We start from the raw sequence: 13,470 nt of genomic DNA, 5'->3' as shown, positions 1-13,470 counted from the left end.
TAGTTCCACATTTTAAGTATTTCTCTAGTGAGTTCCAACTCTTCATTACTTCGGTGGTTCTTCCTACATCTGAATTGTCAATATACAATGCTTTAAAAAGTTTGAAATGTTTTATGGCTCATATTTTTCTGGAGATAGAGAGATGATGATGATGACCATATTTGATTCATAATTGTAAAACATCAATTTTTTGTTCTGGAATAATCTAATGAATTTTTAAATTTCTACACCATCTATTTCCTTCCAACTACCTTTGTATACATAATCTCCCTTGAAGATCTGTCCACTAACGCATCATATCAAGTAAATTTTAGTTCACAAACATCACAAAACAAGAAAGATTTCTGCCACATATACTTCTAGCAAAATGGGATGTTCCTAATATTGTCACGGAATATTACATAATGAAGTCCTTCTTATTAACTAGATGAGAGTACTTTCTTTTTTTATCCTTAGAAATACATTGTTCATTTACTGATTCTTCAGTGTGAAGAAACTCATCTCAGACAGTGGTCCCCAACCTTTTTGGCACTGGGGACCAGTTTCATAGAAGACAGTTTTTCCACAGATGGGGGGAGAGGATGGTTTTGGGATGATTCAAGTGCATTACATTTATTGTGTACTTTATTTCTATTATTATTACATTATAATATATAATTAAATAATTATACAATTGCTACCTGGGCTTCCCAGGTGGCACTAGTGGTAAAGAACTTGCCTGCCAATGCAGGAGATGGAAGAGATGCAGGTTTGATCCCTGGGTTGGGAAGATCCCCTGGAGGAGAAAACACAACCCACTCTAGTATTCTTGCCTGGGGAATCCCATGGACAGAGGAGCCTGGCAGGCTACAGTCCACAAGGTCACAAAGAGTCGGACACAACTGAAGTGACTTAGCATGCACACATACAATTGCCACTCACTGATAGGGTTCTGACAGGAGTCTGCACGCAACTGATTGTGGTCTCTGTGCAGTCCAGCTACTGATTGTGGTCTCTGTGTAGTCAAATCTCTCTGCTAATAATAATCTGTATTTACAGTGGCTCCCCAGCACTAGCATCACCTCAGCCCCTCCTCAGACCATCAGGCATTAGATTCTCACAGGAGGAGCTGCAAAGAGAATCTAATACTTCTGCAGGTCCGACAGCAGGTGGAGCTCAGGTTTAAAGGGAGTGATCGGAGCCTCTGTTAAACACAGACGGAAGCTTCCCTCACTGGCCTGCCACTCACCTCCTGTGTGGCTGATTCCTAATGGTCTGTGGCCTGGGGGTTGGGGATCCCTGATCTAGGATATGGTATCTAAAGACCCTTAAGCTGAGATTTTGCTCATGCAATCAATTTTACCATTATCATTTGTCTTGAGTAGTGTCACTCTGTTCTTGCATTCATGTTATTTATGTAATAACTATCAAATATTTTCTTGTGTTAACTTTCTTATCCTTTGACAGTATGAACACAGAATGACTAATTCTGACTCCCCAACTGTGTTGAAGGAAAACTAAAAGCCAACAATTAAAGGTAGTGTCTCTCTCTTCTTTCATACCATCTTGAAAGATGCAAAATGTTGGGCAATGAAATATCTTCCATTTATTTCACTACCATACCATCCTTCGAGGTGCTTCCAAAACCATTTTGCTATTGTATTACTTTTTTTTTTTTTCATAGCATAGCTGGAAATAAATGATGAGTAAACAGAAAATAATCTTTAGGATCACAAAATAGCAAAATGTTTTAAGAAACAGAAAAACAAGATCACTAAGATAAATCTTAGACTTATAAAAAAAGATCCAGTGGATCCATATGGTAATTGAGATAAAATAAATTTTATTCCATTTTGAAAATAAGCAAACCGTTTTCTTTGGAAGACACTTAAAAGAAAAAGTCATGCAATGCTAATCTTTGTAAGTATTTGTAAACAGAATTACTCAAAAAAGAAACAAGCTATTGGGTATAATTAAAGCTGATGGATACCATAAATTAAACCAAAGTGCTCTATAACTTCCTATACTCAAGAAAAATACATCTTTCATTATATCTCAAATATATTAACATTTCTTCAGAGAAAGGTATGGATACTTACAGAGGTGAAACTAAAAAAAATTACATCCCACCTACCAAAGACAGACAGAGCCAAAGAATGTTCAAACTACTGCACAATTGCATTCGTTTCAGATGCTAGCAAGGTAATGCTAAAAACTCTCCAAGGTAAGCTTCAACAGTATGTGAATCGAGAACTTCCAGATGTGCAAGCTGGATTTAGAAAAGGCAGAGAAACAAGAGATCAAACTGCCAACATCTGTTGGATCACAGAAAAAGCAAGAGAATTCCAGAAAAATATCTACTTCTGCTTCACTGACTATGCTAAAGCCTTTGACTCTGTGGATCACAACAAACTGTGGAAAATTCTTAAGAGAGATGGAAATATCAGGCCACCCCACCTGCCTCTTGAGAAACCTGTCTGCAGGTCAAGAAGCAATAGAACCAGACATGGAACAACAGATTGGTTCAAAATTGGGAAAGGAGTACGTCAAGGTTGTTTATTGTTATCCTGCTTATTTAACTTACATACGGAGTACAGCATGAGAAATACTGGGCTGGATGAAGCACAAGCTGGAATCAAGATTGCCGGGAGAAATACCAATAACCTCAGATATGCAGATGACACCACCCTTATGGCAGAGTGTGAAGAGGAACTAAAAAGCCCCTTGAAGAAGGTGAAAGAGGAGAGTGGAAAAGCTGGCTTAAAACTCAATATTCAAAAACCTAAGTTCATAGCATCTGGTCCCATCCTTTCATGGCAAATAGATGGGGAAACAATGGAAACAGTCACAGACTTTATTTTCTTGGGCTCCAAAATCACTGAAGATGGTGACTGCAGCCATGAAATTAAAAGACACTTGCTCCTTGGAAGAAAAGCTATGACCAACATAGAAAATTAAAAAGCAGAGACATTACTTTGCTAACAAAAGTCCATCTAGTCAAAGCTATGGTTTTTCCAGTTGTCACGTATGGATGTAAAGAGTTGGACGATAAAGAAGGCTTGAGTGCCGAAGAATTGATGCTTTTGAACTGTGGTTTTGTAGAAGACTCTTCAGAGTCCCTTGGACTGCAAGGAGATCAAACAAGTCAATTCTAATGGAAATCAATCTTGAATATTCATTAGAAGGACTGATACCGAAGCTCCAATACTTTCACCACCTGATGCAAAGAACTGCTCATTAGAAAAGACCCTGATGCTGGCAAAGACTGAAGGCAGGAGGAGAAGGGGACAACAGAGGACAAGATGGCTGGATGGTGTCACCTACTCGATGGACATGAGTGTGAGCAAGCTCTGGGAGATGGTAAAGGTCAGGGAGGCCTGGTGTGCTGCACTCCATGGGGTGGCAAAGAGTCAGACCCAACTGAACAATGAGCAACAACCTACTCTTCATGTCAGTTTTTCTTTTTACTAGTATTTTTTCAGAATTTTTTGGATATCATCTGAATAATGAACTGTAAGTTTATATAATAAGACCCCCAAATCCTCTAAATGTAAAGCTAGGATAACCAGCTATTCTGAAAGTAAAGGTTAGCAAATGAAGGATTTTAAGCATAAGAGTATTTTGATTAAATTTATAATGACTATGTCTGCTTATAGTAAAAAACTGGTTTGGGATGGGTGGAACTGGGGTAGTGAAAGAAGCAATAAAGTCATCTTCATAAACCATATCACTCTTTGCCCTCATTTATATGTATTTTTAAAAGGCTCATTGTTTTTTCTATCAAAAAGTATCATTCTTCAAATTTCAAGTTCTCTGCCCATTTAATGCAGACTACTATACCAGTATAATGCAATTATACACTATATTATCTTTTTCAAGAAATAAAAAATTAATTCAAAATTTTATTTTCACTTTTTTTTTATCTTTAAACACGGTGCCTCCCAATACTTTAAGCCGATTTATTCTCTAGGACCCTCAATAATTTATTTGTGGATAAACAACAAAGTCCTACTGTAGAGCACAGGGACCTATATTCAATATCCTGGGATAAACTACAATGGAAAAGACCATAAAAAAGAATGTGTATATAACTGAGCCACTTTGCAGTACAGCAGAAATACAGCCTTGTAAATCAACCATACTTCAACAAATTAAAAAAAAAAAATTATTTGAATACTAAGTTAGACTGCAAAACCTATTTTATGCAAAATTTTATGCTTTTCTTTGATTCTAGTGTTTCTATAATGGCTGCCCATGAAAATTAAAGCAATGATTTTGATAACTGTCAATTCTTTACTTGGCCTCTCTAAAGCCTTAATATTGCTGACTACTTTATCTTCTTTTAGTTTTTATGAACACTACATTCTCCTAGGTCTGTTCACCACCACCCTGGCCCAGTTATTTGTTTCTCTCTCTGGCTCTACTTTCAACACCGAAGTTCCCCAAATTTGTAACCCTGACTCTATTTTTTTCCCCCACTCATTCAAAAAAAGTTTACTAAATGTTTAAATGTTTGGTGCATGACAAGTAGTTCCTCTGGTTCATCCATACTCACAGCTACAATGGTGGATTCACCACCATATGGCTAATATTCACATTTACACTACGACCCTTATCCCAATTCTGAGCTCATTTCCAAATGCCTACTGAATATTCTGAGCACCTTACAAATGTTATCTCATTGAATTCTCAAACCACAGTGGAGAACGTAGAGGCCTCCTGGGATGCTGATAATGCTGTTTCTTGGTCTGGGTGCTGGTTATACAGTGGTGCCCAGCTTCTGACATTTCATCAAGCTATACTCTTATTATATGTTTTCTTTTCATATATATCACACTTCAAGGGAGAATTTTTCAAAAAATTTCAATCCTGTGAGATAATTATTGGTATTATCTCTAATTTATAGATGAAGAAACTCAAGTACCAAAGGATTGTTTGCCCAATGTCACATGGAAACTGGTAGAGGGAGCCAGGACTTCAGAACCCACCAACTACCAACCATATTAAGAATTTAACTCATGGAATTTCCTGGCAGTCCAGTGGTTAGGACTCAGTGCTTTCACTGTTGAGGGCACATGTTCAATCCCTGGGGAACTAAGATCCCTACATGCCACATGGTGTGTCCAAAAAAACCTACACAAACCAAAAAAGAATTTAATTTCTTCTTGCCTTGGCCAACACATTTTGTCTAAAATGACCCTGCCTTGATTTTCAGAATACCATGGAGATTACCTCAGACCCCATAGCTGAAATGCTCCAATTCCCCATTTAAGTTTTTTATTTAAAGTCAGTACGATTGTTACCATGGCAGAGTTACCTGTAGGTATTCCTGCCCCTACTCTCATTTTCCAGCAGAGTAAACTCCTTGAGAGCAGGAACTATGCGTACTGCAAGTTACTCCCTACAAATGCATTTTAATGTACTTATTACATGAGGAGACTAATAATAAAAAAACCCCAAAAGTCAAATGTTCTTTATTTCAATAATTGGCCCTGTGTAAGGGTGAATTAAGAGCTGCACTGTACACAGCTTTCACAAAACACTTAAGCAATGCTGTTCTTAGAACAACGACCCCAGTTATGATAGAGTGATGCCAAGGACAATGTATGGATAAGTACCACCTTTAATCTCTTTCTAGTAATTCTAACATACTTTGTCAGTTACTACATTTACAAGCCGAAGGACTGTTTTCTGATTATTCTGATTATTTATTTCTGAATAAAAATTTGGCTGATTTGTTTTTTTTGAAAAGTATCTCTACTTAAACAGCCATATATTCTAATCCACTCCCCATAAGCACACATCTATTTCTGGGATCTCTACTGTAAGCCAACGATCTGTCTGTCCCTCTACCAAAACCACATTTTCCTGTTTAATGTCTTTTGGTCCCTGCTAATATGCATGATATCATGTCAGGACTGTCTTGACTACTTTTGGACAAATACTCTCTTCACTGTCAACATAAGAATTTCTTTATCAAGTTACCCCAAAAAGTCTGCTGTGGCTTTTATTGGAATTACATTAAATATACGGACTACTCAGGAGAAAACTGATTAACTTGATAGTATTGATTTTTTTTCACTCCATGAACACAGCCCATCTTCATGTTATGTCTTCTTTTATGTTCTTTATAGCCTATTTTTTCCTTAAAATGTTTTGCATTATCTCATTAGTTTTAGATCTACTTAATAGATTTTATGGCTATGTACAAAGAACTTATTTGAAATATAATTATCTGACATTGATGAAACATGAGTGTTACCAATATTTCCCTGATCTTAGATGCAGGAAATCTGAATTCTTACTATTTCTCATATTTGTCTGTTAATTATAATCATGTTACTTGCAAGTAATTAAAAATTTGGAGGTCTCTATTAAACTGACACTGAAACTGAGGCTGTCAACTGATACTCAAGTACCTACTTTTAACATTGAGATAGATGCTGCTGCTGCTGCTAAGTTGCTTCAGTTGTGTCTGACTGTGTGTGACCCCACAGATGGCAGCCTACCAGGCTCCTCCGTCCCTGGGATTCTCCAGGCAAGAACACTGGAGTGGGTTGCCATTTCCTTCTCCACTGAGATGATGAAACTTCATATATTAAATGCAGGATAGATATCAACTAAGGATAGCTTTTAGAACACTTTTAATATTATCATGCAAATCTCTGCTGAAAACTAACATGGGTAAAGTACCTATTGAAAATTAGGCACTAGGCCAGGAAGTTTTATATTTAATCTTCACCTCAAAGCAAGTCAGCTGAAGAAACCAAGTCGTAGAAAAATTAAGAGACTTGGACAAGTGCCTAAAGAGACAGAGATTCAAATCCAAAGTGTGACTAGCTCATTCCCTTTTCATTATAGTATACTGTGAAGCAGGCTACAAAAGCAAAAGCACAGTCAAGAATACTCTTTAAGCATTCTATAGAGTGCTATTTTGGCTCACACTGCCCTTAAGGCTATTAATAACACATACAGGACACATCCCTGTAATAGCACTAATCCTTTTGGAAAGAAACTGTTCATTATTTCAAATTCATTCATGCAATATGAACCCTAAGATCTCTAATTCAACAATGGAAGAGTTAATATAATTAGCAGCTGCAGTAAATTTTTTTCGGTAGAGCCAGTAAATTTCCATCACTAACATTGGTTTCAAAAACCTGTTCATCTGGTTTTTTCACAGTCTCTGTTAGTGACCTTACTAGTGTTACTTTTATTCTTTCCTCCAAGATACAATATTCTTAACTCTACACTCCAATAAAAAGGAAAAAAGAGAAGAAAAAAAAAAGAAAATTCACTGCTTAATCAGCCTATCCAAGTTACCTTAGTGATGTGAAGAGATACTCATCCTTTAAGAACAGATGTCCAAAAGACATCTCAAGAATCACTAGATGAGATGACTAGCAGATGTTTAAGCTAATATCCAGACAACAGTCAAAATCCACTTAAGCATTTATTATTTAAGAATATTATTATTCTAAGATATGGGGGCAATTATCTCGGATCGCTATATAGTCATTACTCAAGTTTTTACACTCAATAAATTCTAGATATTAAAAGGGTAAAAAATGTTGCCAAATGATTATTTTAAATAGCTAACTTTATTAAAGGTAGAATAACATTCAGATAAGAATTATAGACAGAACAAAGAAAGTTTAAGCACAAACTAAAGATTCAGGTTATGCAGGAAACAGACAAGTATCTTGAGTAGATAGAAAGGTGACAAGAACTGAAACATCCATGGCTTTTCTAAGGAATAAGAGAAACTGGCTGTTTAAAACTCTCAAAGAAAAGATTATGTCCTATTACTAGTAAACTATAATGGGATTACGTTAGTTTGTATTACATATAGTGTATTTGTTTATGCCACAAAATTCCTTAAAAAACTGAAGAACTTCTATGAGAACTTCTGTATAACTCCCAGTAAGAGAGGAAAAAAACTGATTTGATCCTATGAAACATTAATTTTTAGCAAGTTTTTTCCACTTGAATTATGTTTCTCACATTCTTTGCTACAGTAAGTCCTTACAACTGTTAAAATGGTTTTCTCCAAAATTTATTATAAAATTATGTCTAAAAGTTTTAAAGTATATATTCTCAAACAAAAAAAAGTACTGTACTGAATGAAGCAGGTACCTATCCAACCAAGTTCTCTTTCTGCCATGAAGCCATTCCGATTTTTTTCACCATGCCTGAAATCTGCTTTGTCCTGCACACCCCTAATAAATATTCTATCAGAAACATATACATACAAACACAATAATTAATAATTTTTTTGATTTTATAATTTCCAAGAGGGGAAAAAGCACATGAATGGTAAGAAAATGAAAAGATTACATTTGCAATAGTGGCCAAATGGCACGTAGGTTTATTTAGTAGCGTTAGAAGAAATACAAAAAGAAAAAAAAAAGAAATACAGAAAGCAGGAAGAAAAATTATTCAGTAGCTGATGGAACATGTAGCACAAAGATTGAGTAAAAGCTTATCACAAAATATCTAATATGCATTATACAAAAGAAAAACTTGGTTTATCTAAAAATTATTAGTAGCAGGACTTAGATTCTTATAACATCTCTTAAAGAACTTTGCCATTTAGCATACCATTATAAATCTCAAATACTAATAAGCAAAAAGAAAGCTTAAACTTAAAATAAATTTAATCAAACACTTTACATAGCTGTAACTAAGAAAACTAAGAACCACAATTAAACCTAGACTTAAGAAACAGTTACTTTCAGCTATCTGTACTCTACAAGTGAAGCCAGTTATTCATGTAATCCAACAGGTAAATGTTTAAGATTTCCTTGAGTTTATATCCTTTAAATTAAAAGAAAAAAAAATTTTTTGATAAGTAATCTGTGGTCTTCCATGTCTGAAAGTTGTATTTTAATGATTTCTAGACAGGAAGAAAGATGAACATCATCACTCCATTTTTTGCATATGCTTTTACTATTATTTGTTGATCATCCTTGAACAAGTATTAGCATTACTGAATCTGATTTCTTTCCATTAAAAACAAACAATTCCATGTACCATGTTATGTACAAGGATAAAGTATCTTAAAAATTAGCTTTGCCAATATATACATAAATAAGTAATGTCAAAAGACTAGTCTTTTCTCATTAAAGTGTTAGTCGCTCATGCGTGTCAGACTCTGCAACCCGATGGACTGTAGCCTGCCAGGCTCCTCCGTCCATGGTATTCTCCAGGCAATAATGGAGTGGGTTGCCATTTCCTTCTCCAGATCTTTCTGACCCAGGGGTGGAACCCAGGTCTTCCGTATTAGACACACATAAATATGTAACAATGTTTAATATTTTGGATTGACCTAACAGTTTACTAAAACTATTAAGATTCAAAGTAAAAAAAAAAAAAAACCCAAAAAAACTAGATACAGAAATTCTGTAATAGCTTCCTATACTGGGATAAAATACATATATGCAAATATTTTCATCAAAAAGTGATTAAGTACCTTTAAATCGGCATTTCCTGCCCTCATTTCTATCTATAGATTTGCATTAGGAAAAAAACCTTCAAAACTGCCACAAAGAACTCACTACGTTTTCAGTAAACAGTTAATAAATAATCCAACAAATCTATCATCACTCTGTGAACAGTATAACAGAAAAATAGTGTTAAACAATTAAAATGTAGTGGTTAAATAGTCTTGTCTAGAACACATAGTACTTGGTACCAGTAGATATATGACACAGATGCTCATTAGTTATCTCCTATTTTCCACAGAAAGAAAAATGGCTTGATTTTTCTCCCTTCATGAACATTATCAGCTGTTTAAAGTAGCTGAAACTTCACCAGTGTTTAACGATCACAACTTGTAAGCAAAGACTTTTTTTTAAACGTTTTTGCTCCAATAATCTGTCATCTCAGTCCTTTTTCTGCAAGTAAGCTTCAAGGTAAAAGGACTTGTAAAATACGCCACATGCGTTCAAGGCATTCAACAATTAGTAAATTTCAATTTCATCAATAAAATATTTATATATCTCTTAAAAATCAATGGTGTCTTAAGCATTGAGCGATTTCAATCGGTTGTGCGGTTTTTTTAAGTGATACATAAAATAATGACACCCTTTTCTTTACAATATATGGTCGTGTTTAGTTGCTACTCCTGTCTGCCTCATTTACAACCCCATGGACTGTAGCCCGCCAGGCTCCTCTCTCCATGGGATTTTCCAACAAGAATACTGGAGTGGGATGCCATTTGCTTCTCCAGAGGATCTTCCCTACCCAGGGGTCGAACCGAATCTCCAGTATTGGCAGGCGGATTCTTTACCGCCTAGCCACCAGAGAAGTGCTTCCAAGACATAGCATCTTATTATTCCATGAAATATGGCAACTGTGTTTCAGAATTACAAGTTTTAACCACAAAAGGCAGCCTTATTTTACAGATGAGGAAAATGACAGCTCAATTAAGAGATACTCCCACTGTCATAAAACCAGGAGCAAAACAGACTGGCACTCAGGTCTTCTGGTTCCCAGTGATGTCCTTTCCATTAGAACACCCGCCTCCTTAAGTGAATGACGTGAGAAAACTATCTAGGTTTTAAACTGCCTACTACACAGATATCTAATATAATCTTTCTATATATAAAAAGTTCATCACTTAGGAGGCCTGTATGCCTGAATCTAGAGCCTCTCAGAATGACTCAAAAGTAACAAAATCTAGTTTTCTTTCTTTTGAGAAGATATATAACGAACTACAGACATTTCAGAAATTAGAGCTTCCCTTAAGGTAGAGATTTCATATGGGGCATTTCACTAACTCTGTACCTCACTAGCCCTTTTCATTTCTCGGGAGGAGAAAGACCCACCCAGGGGAATTACTGGCCCACCTGGAGCCTAATCACAATAGCTGCAACAAGGCAGTGGACTCATTTGTCAGCACTAGAAACTTCGCGCATCTTTTCCAGTCTACCAGCTACACAATTCACAGGTGGTTGGAGTGTTTACCTCTCCCCTCACAGGGAAAACGAAATCAACCAAATGAATGCGATGACACCCGCAGTTGGTTTTGCGGGGCTCGGGTGGAGAGCCAGGTGAGATCACGGGACGCAGGAGAAGGCGCCGAGAAAACGACGCGTTATCTGGGCTCGGGGGCCCGAACACCCGGCGAGGAGAGGCAGCGCGCGGGCCGGGGCGACCCCCACTCCCTCAGAGAAGCCCTCGCCCACTCTCTCCATCCCCAGGTGGGAGGGGGATCGGAGGTGGGGACCGGCCCGCGGGGGCGGGGGGACCGCAGGGACCTCGGCCTCCGCTCCCTCCCTCAGCCCGCCGGGCGGGGGCGGCGGCGGCGGCGCGGCTCCGAAGCCGCGGGAGGCCATTTTAGCTGCGGGGCCGCCGAAGGCCCGGGCGGCCCTCCGCGGCCCCCAGCCTCGCCGTCTCCTCGCTCCAGCCCCGGGCCGGGAGAGGCCGTGGGCCTGGCCTGCCACCGGCCGGGACTGCGGGGGCGGAGGGAGTGGGGGCGGGCGCGGGGGTGTCGCGTCGGCGGGATCCCGGCGGAGGGGGGGCAGGGGGAGAGGAGGGAAAGAGCGGGGAGCCGTTACCTATACTGGGCCGCAGCCGCCGCCGCCGCCGCCCCGCTGTGGGTGAATCCAAAGTAGTTGCCGGTCGCCATTTTGGCATCTTCCCCCAGCCGGCTGGGCACTGCGGCGGGCAAGGAGAGTCGGGTCCCATGGTGGGAGAAGAGGCGCCGAGAGGCAGAGACGCCGAGGGAGGGAAGGGGTAGAGAGAGAGAGAGGCGCCGTGAGAAGCCGCCCTCGCCGGGCCGCGGCCGCGCCGCCTCCCCCTCCCGCCTCGCACTCCCTCACTCACTCGCACGCCCGGGTGGCGGCGGCCGCCGCCTCCTCCCCGGAGCCTGCCCCAACCCCCGCGCCTCCCCGCCGCCCCGGGCCGGGAAAGGGGCCCGGTGGGGACCCCGGAGGGGCACATTATACTCACCATAGGTGAAAGAAACTACAGGGCATATGGGAATCATGGGCTCGGGCTGCTGCTGCTGAACTCTGAACTCTCACCCGCTGCCTCCCTCCTCAGCCCCGCTCCTCCTCAGCGGAGAACAGACCGCCGCCTCCCGCTGCACTGCGCAGGCGCGCCCGCGCGCGGCACCCTGGGAGCTGTAGTCCCGCCGCCTTCGCGGCTCGGGCGGGCGCGTGCCGGGCCTCAGCCGAGGCGGGCCGTGGGCATTCTCCTAGAGAGGCGGGTCTGGCTTCCTCCGCGCTGGTGACCGAGGCGAATCGCCTCGGACCAGCCGAGAGGAGGAGTCAGAGAGAGTGAGTGGAGAGAGTGACGTCTACCAGTCTTTTCTTCTTACTTTTCACTTCTTTTCACTGTTGCGTGTGCACTTATTTTTCTCCCTTTCAGCCCTTCTCCAACCCTTGCACTTTTCATCAGGATTTGAACTGGACTAATCTGGATTCTTTTTCTTCGTATTTCTCTCATTCCTGCTTCTTGTCCTTAGCCTTTGAAGTGGAGAGGGAAAGACGGGGAGGGGAGAAAGAGAAAAAGAATGGCAGGTGTGCCATTCCGTTAGCTGCTGCTGCTGCTGCTAAGTCGCTTCAGTCGTGTCCGACTCTGTGCGACCCCATAGACGGCTATCCCTTCCGAATTAATCTCTTCCGGTTGCCTTTCTCTCACCCGCGCCCACTCCCTTGATTCCGAGGACGTGTATGGAGCCTCCACAAAGCGTCAGGCCCCGTTCTGGGTACTGGAGATAGAGCAGTGAGCAAAACAAAGTCCCCGTTCATACGGAATTTAGCTTCTGGGAAACGGGGAGGGGGGTGGTGTGAAATTCAGACAATAGCCAAATAGTCTGTCGGCTGGTTGATTGCAGCTTTAAGAATAAAGCAGGGTAGGAGTTAGAGAGCGAGGGAGGTGCTACTTTACTAGGGTGTGGTTAGGGACGCCGTCGAGTAGAGAGAGCCCCAGGAAGTGAGGAGATAAACCTGGTGTAGATGGTTGCGGGAAGAACAGCAAATGGAGGGCCCTAAGGCAGGAGTGCTCAAGAGCGGCAAGGAAGTTAGTCTGGCTGGAGTCGAGTGACAGGGAGTCGGGATCATAACAGTCCACTAAGACAGCCTAATCTGTCAGGGTCAGGACAGGAGGGTACTCTTCCCCCCATGCAGGCGTGTCTTTGTTCCCTCTGCTTTCTCACCGTTTTCTCTCTACTTTCCCTGTGCATTTTCAACCATTCTCTTTCCTCTTGCAATTCCTCGTCGGTTTGTTTCTGTTTCTCCCACCTTATCTCTTTTCTTGCCTTCCATCAGTGCCTAAGTGCTGCACTTCACCTCTTCTTCACGGTGTTTACGCCCGTCCCCTAGACCCTCTGCTTGGTGTCTGTGTGTTCAGTCCCCTCCCGACTCTGGACTGTGGCCCCTCTGTCCACAGGATTTCCCAAGCAAGTTTACTGGAGTGGGATGCCGCTGGGGAATCTTCTCGACCTAGGGATCCTACCTGCGTCTCTTGGGTCTCCTGCATTGG

At 40.8% G+C, this 13,470-nt stretch overlaps 1 protein-coding gene across 1 annotated transcript in view; it reads right to left on the bottom strand.

The window, feature by feature from the left end:
* ZFR (zinc finger RNA binding protein) overlaps nucleotides 1-12,021 on the bottom strand; it is an 84,931-nt gene extending 72,910 nt beyond the window's left edge. Inside the window, exons 1-2 of the mRNA XM_068990386.1 lie at nucleotides 11,935-12,021; nucleotides 11,541-11,640 (exon numbers count right to left, since the gene is read on the bottom strand). Coding sequence (XP_068846487.1) covers nucleotides 11,541-11,640; nucleotides 11,935-11,971 — 137 coding nt within the window. The 5' untranslated portion in view covers nucleotides 11,972-12,021. The remainder of the gene's footprint in view (nucleotides 1-11,540; nucleotides 11,641-11,934) is intronic.
* Between the last annotated feature and the right edge of the window lie 1,449 nt (nucleotides 12,022-13,470).

Source organism: Capricornis sumatraensis, chromosome 18 (genome assembly GCF_032405125.1).
Source record: "Capricornis sumatraensis isolate serow.1 chromosome 18, serow.2, whole genome shotgun sequence".
In the NCBI taxonomy this organism is placed as follows: domain Eukaryota; kingdom Metazoa; phylum Chordata; class Mammalia; order Artiodactyla; family Bovidae; genus Capricornis; species Capricornis sumatraensis.
This window is presented reverse-complemented; position numbering and strand designations above follow the sequence as displayed.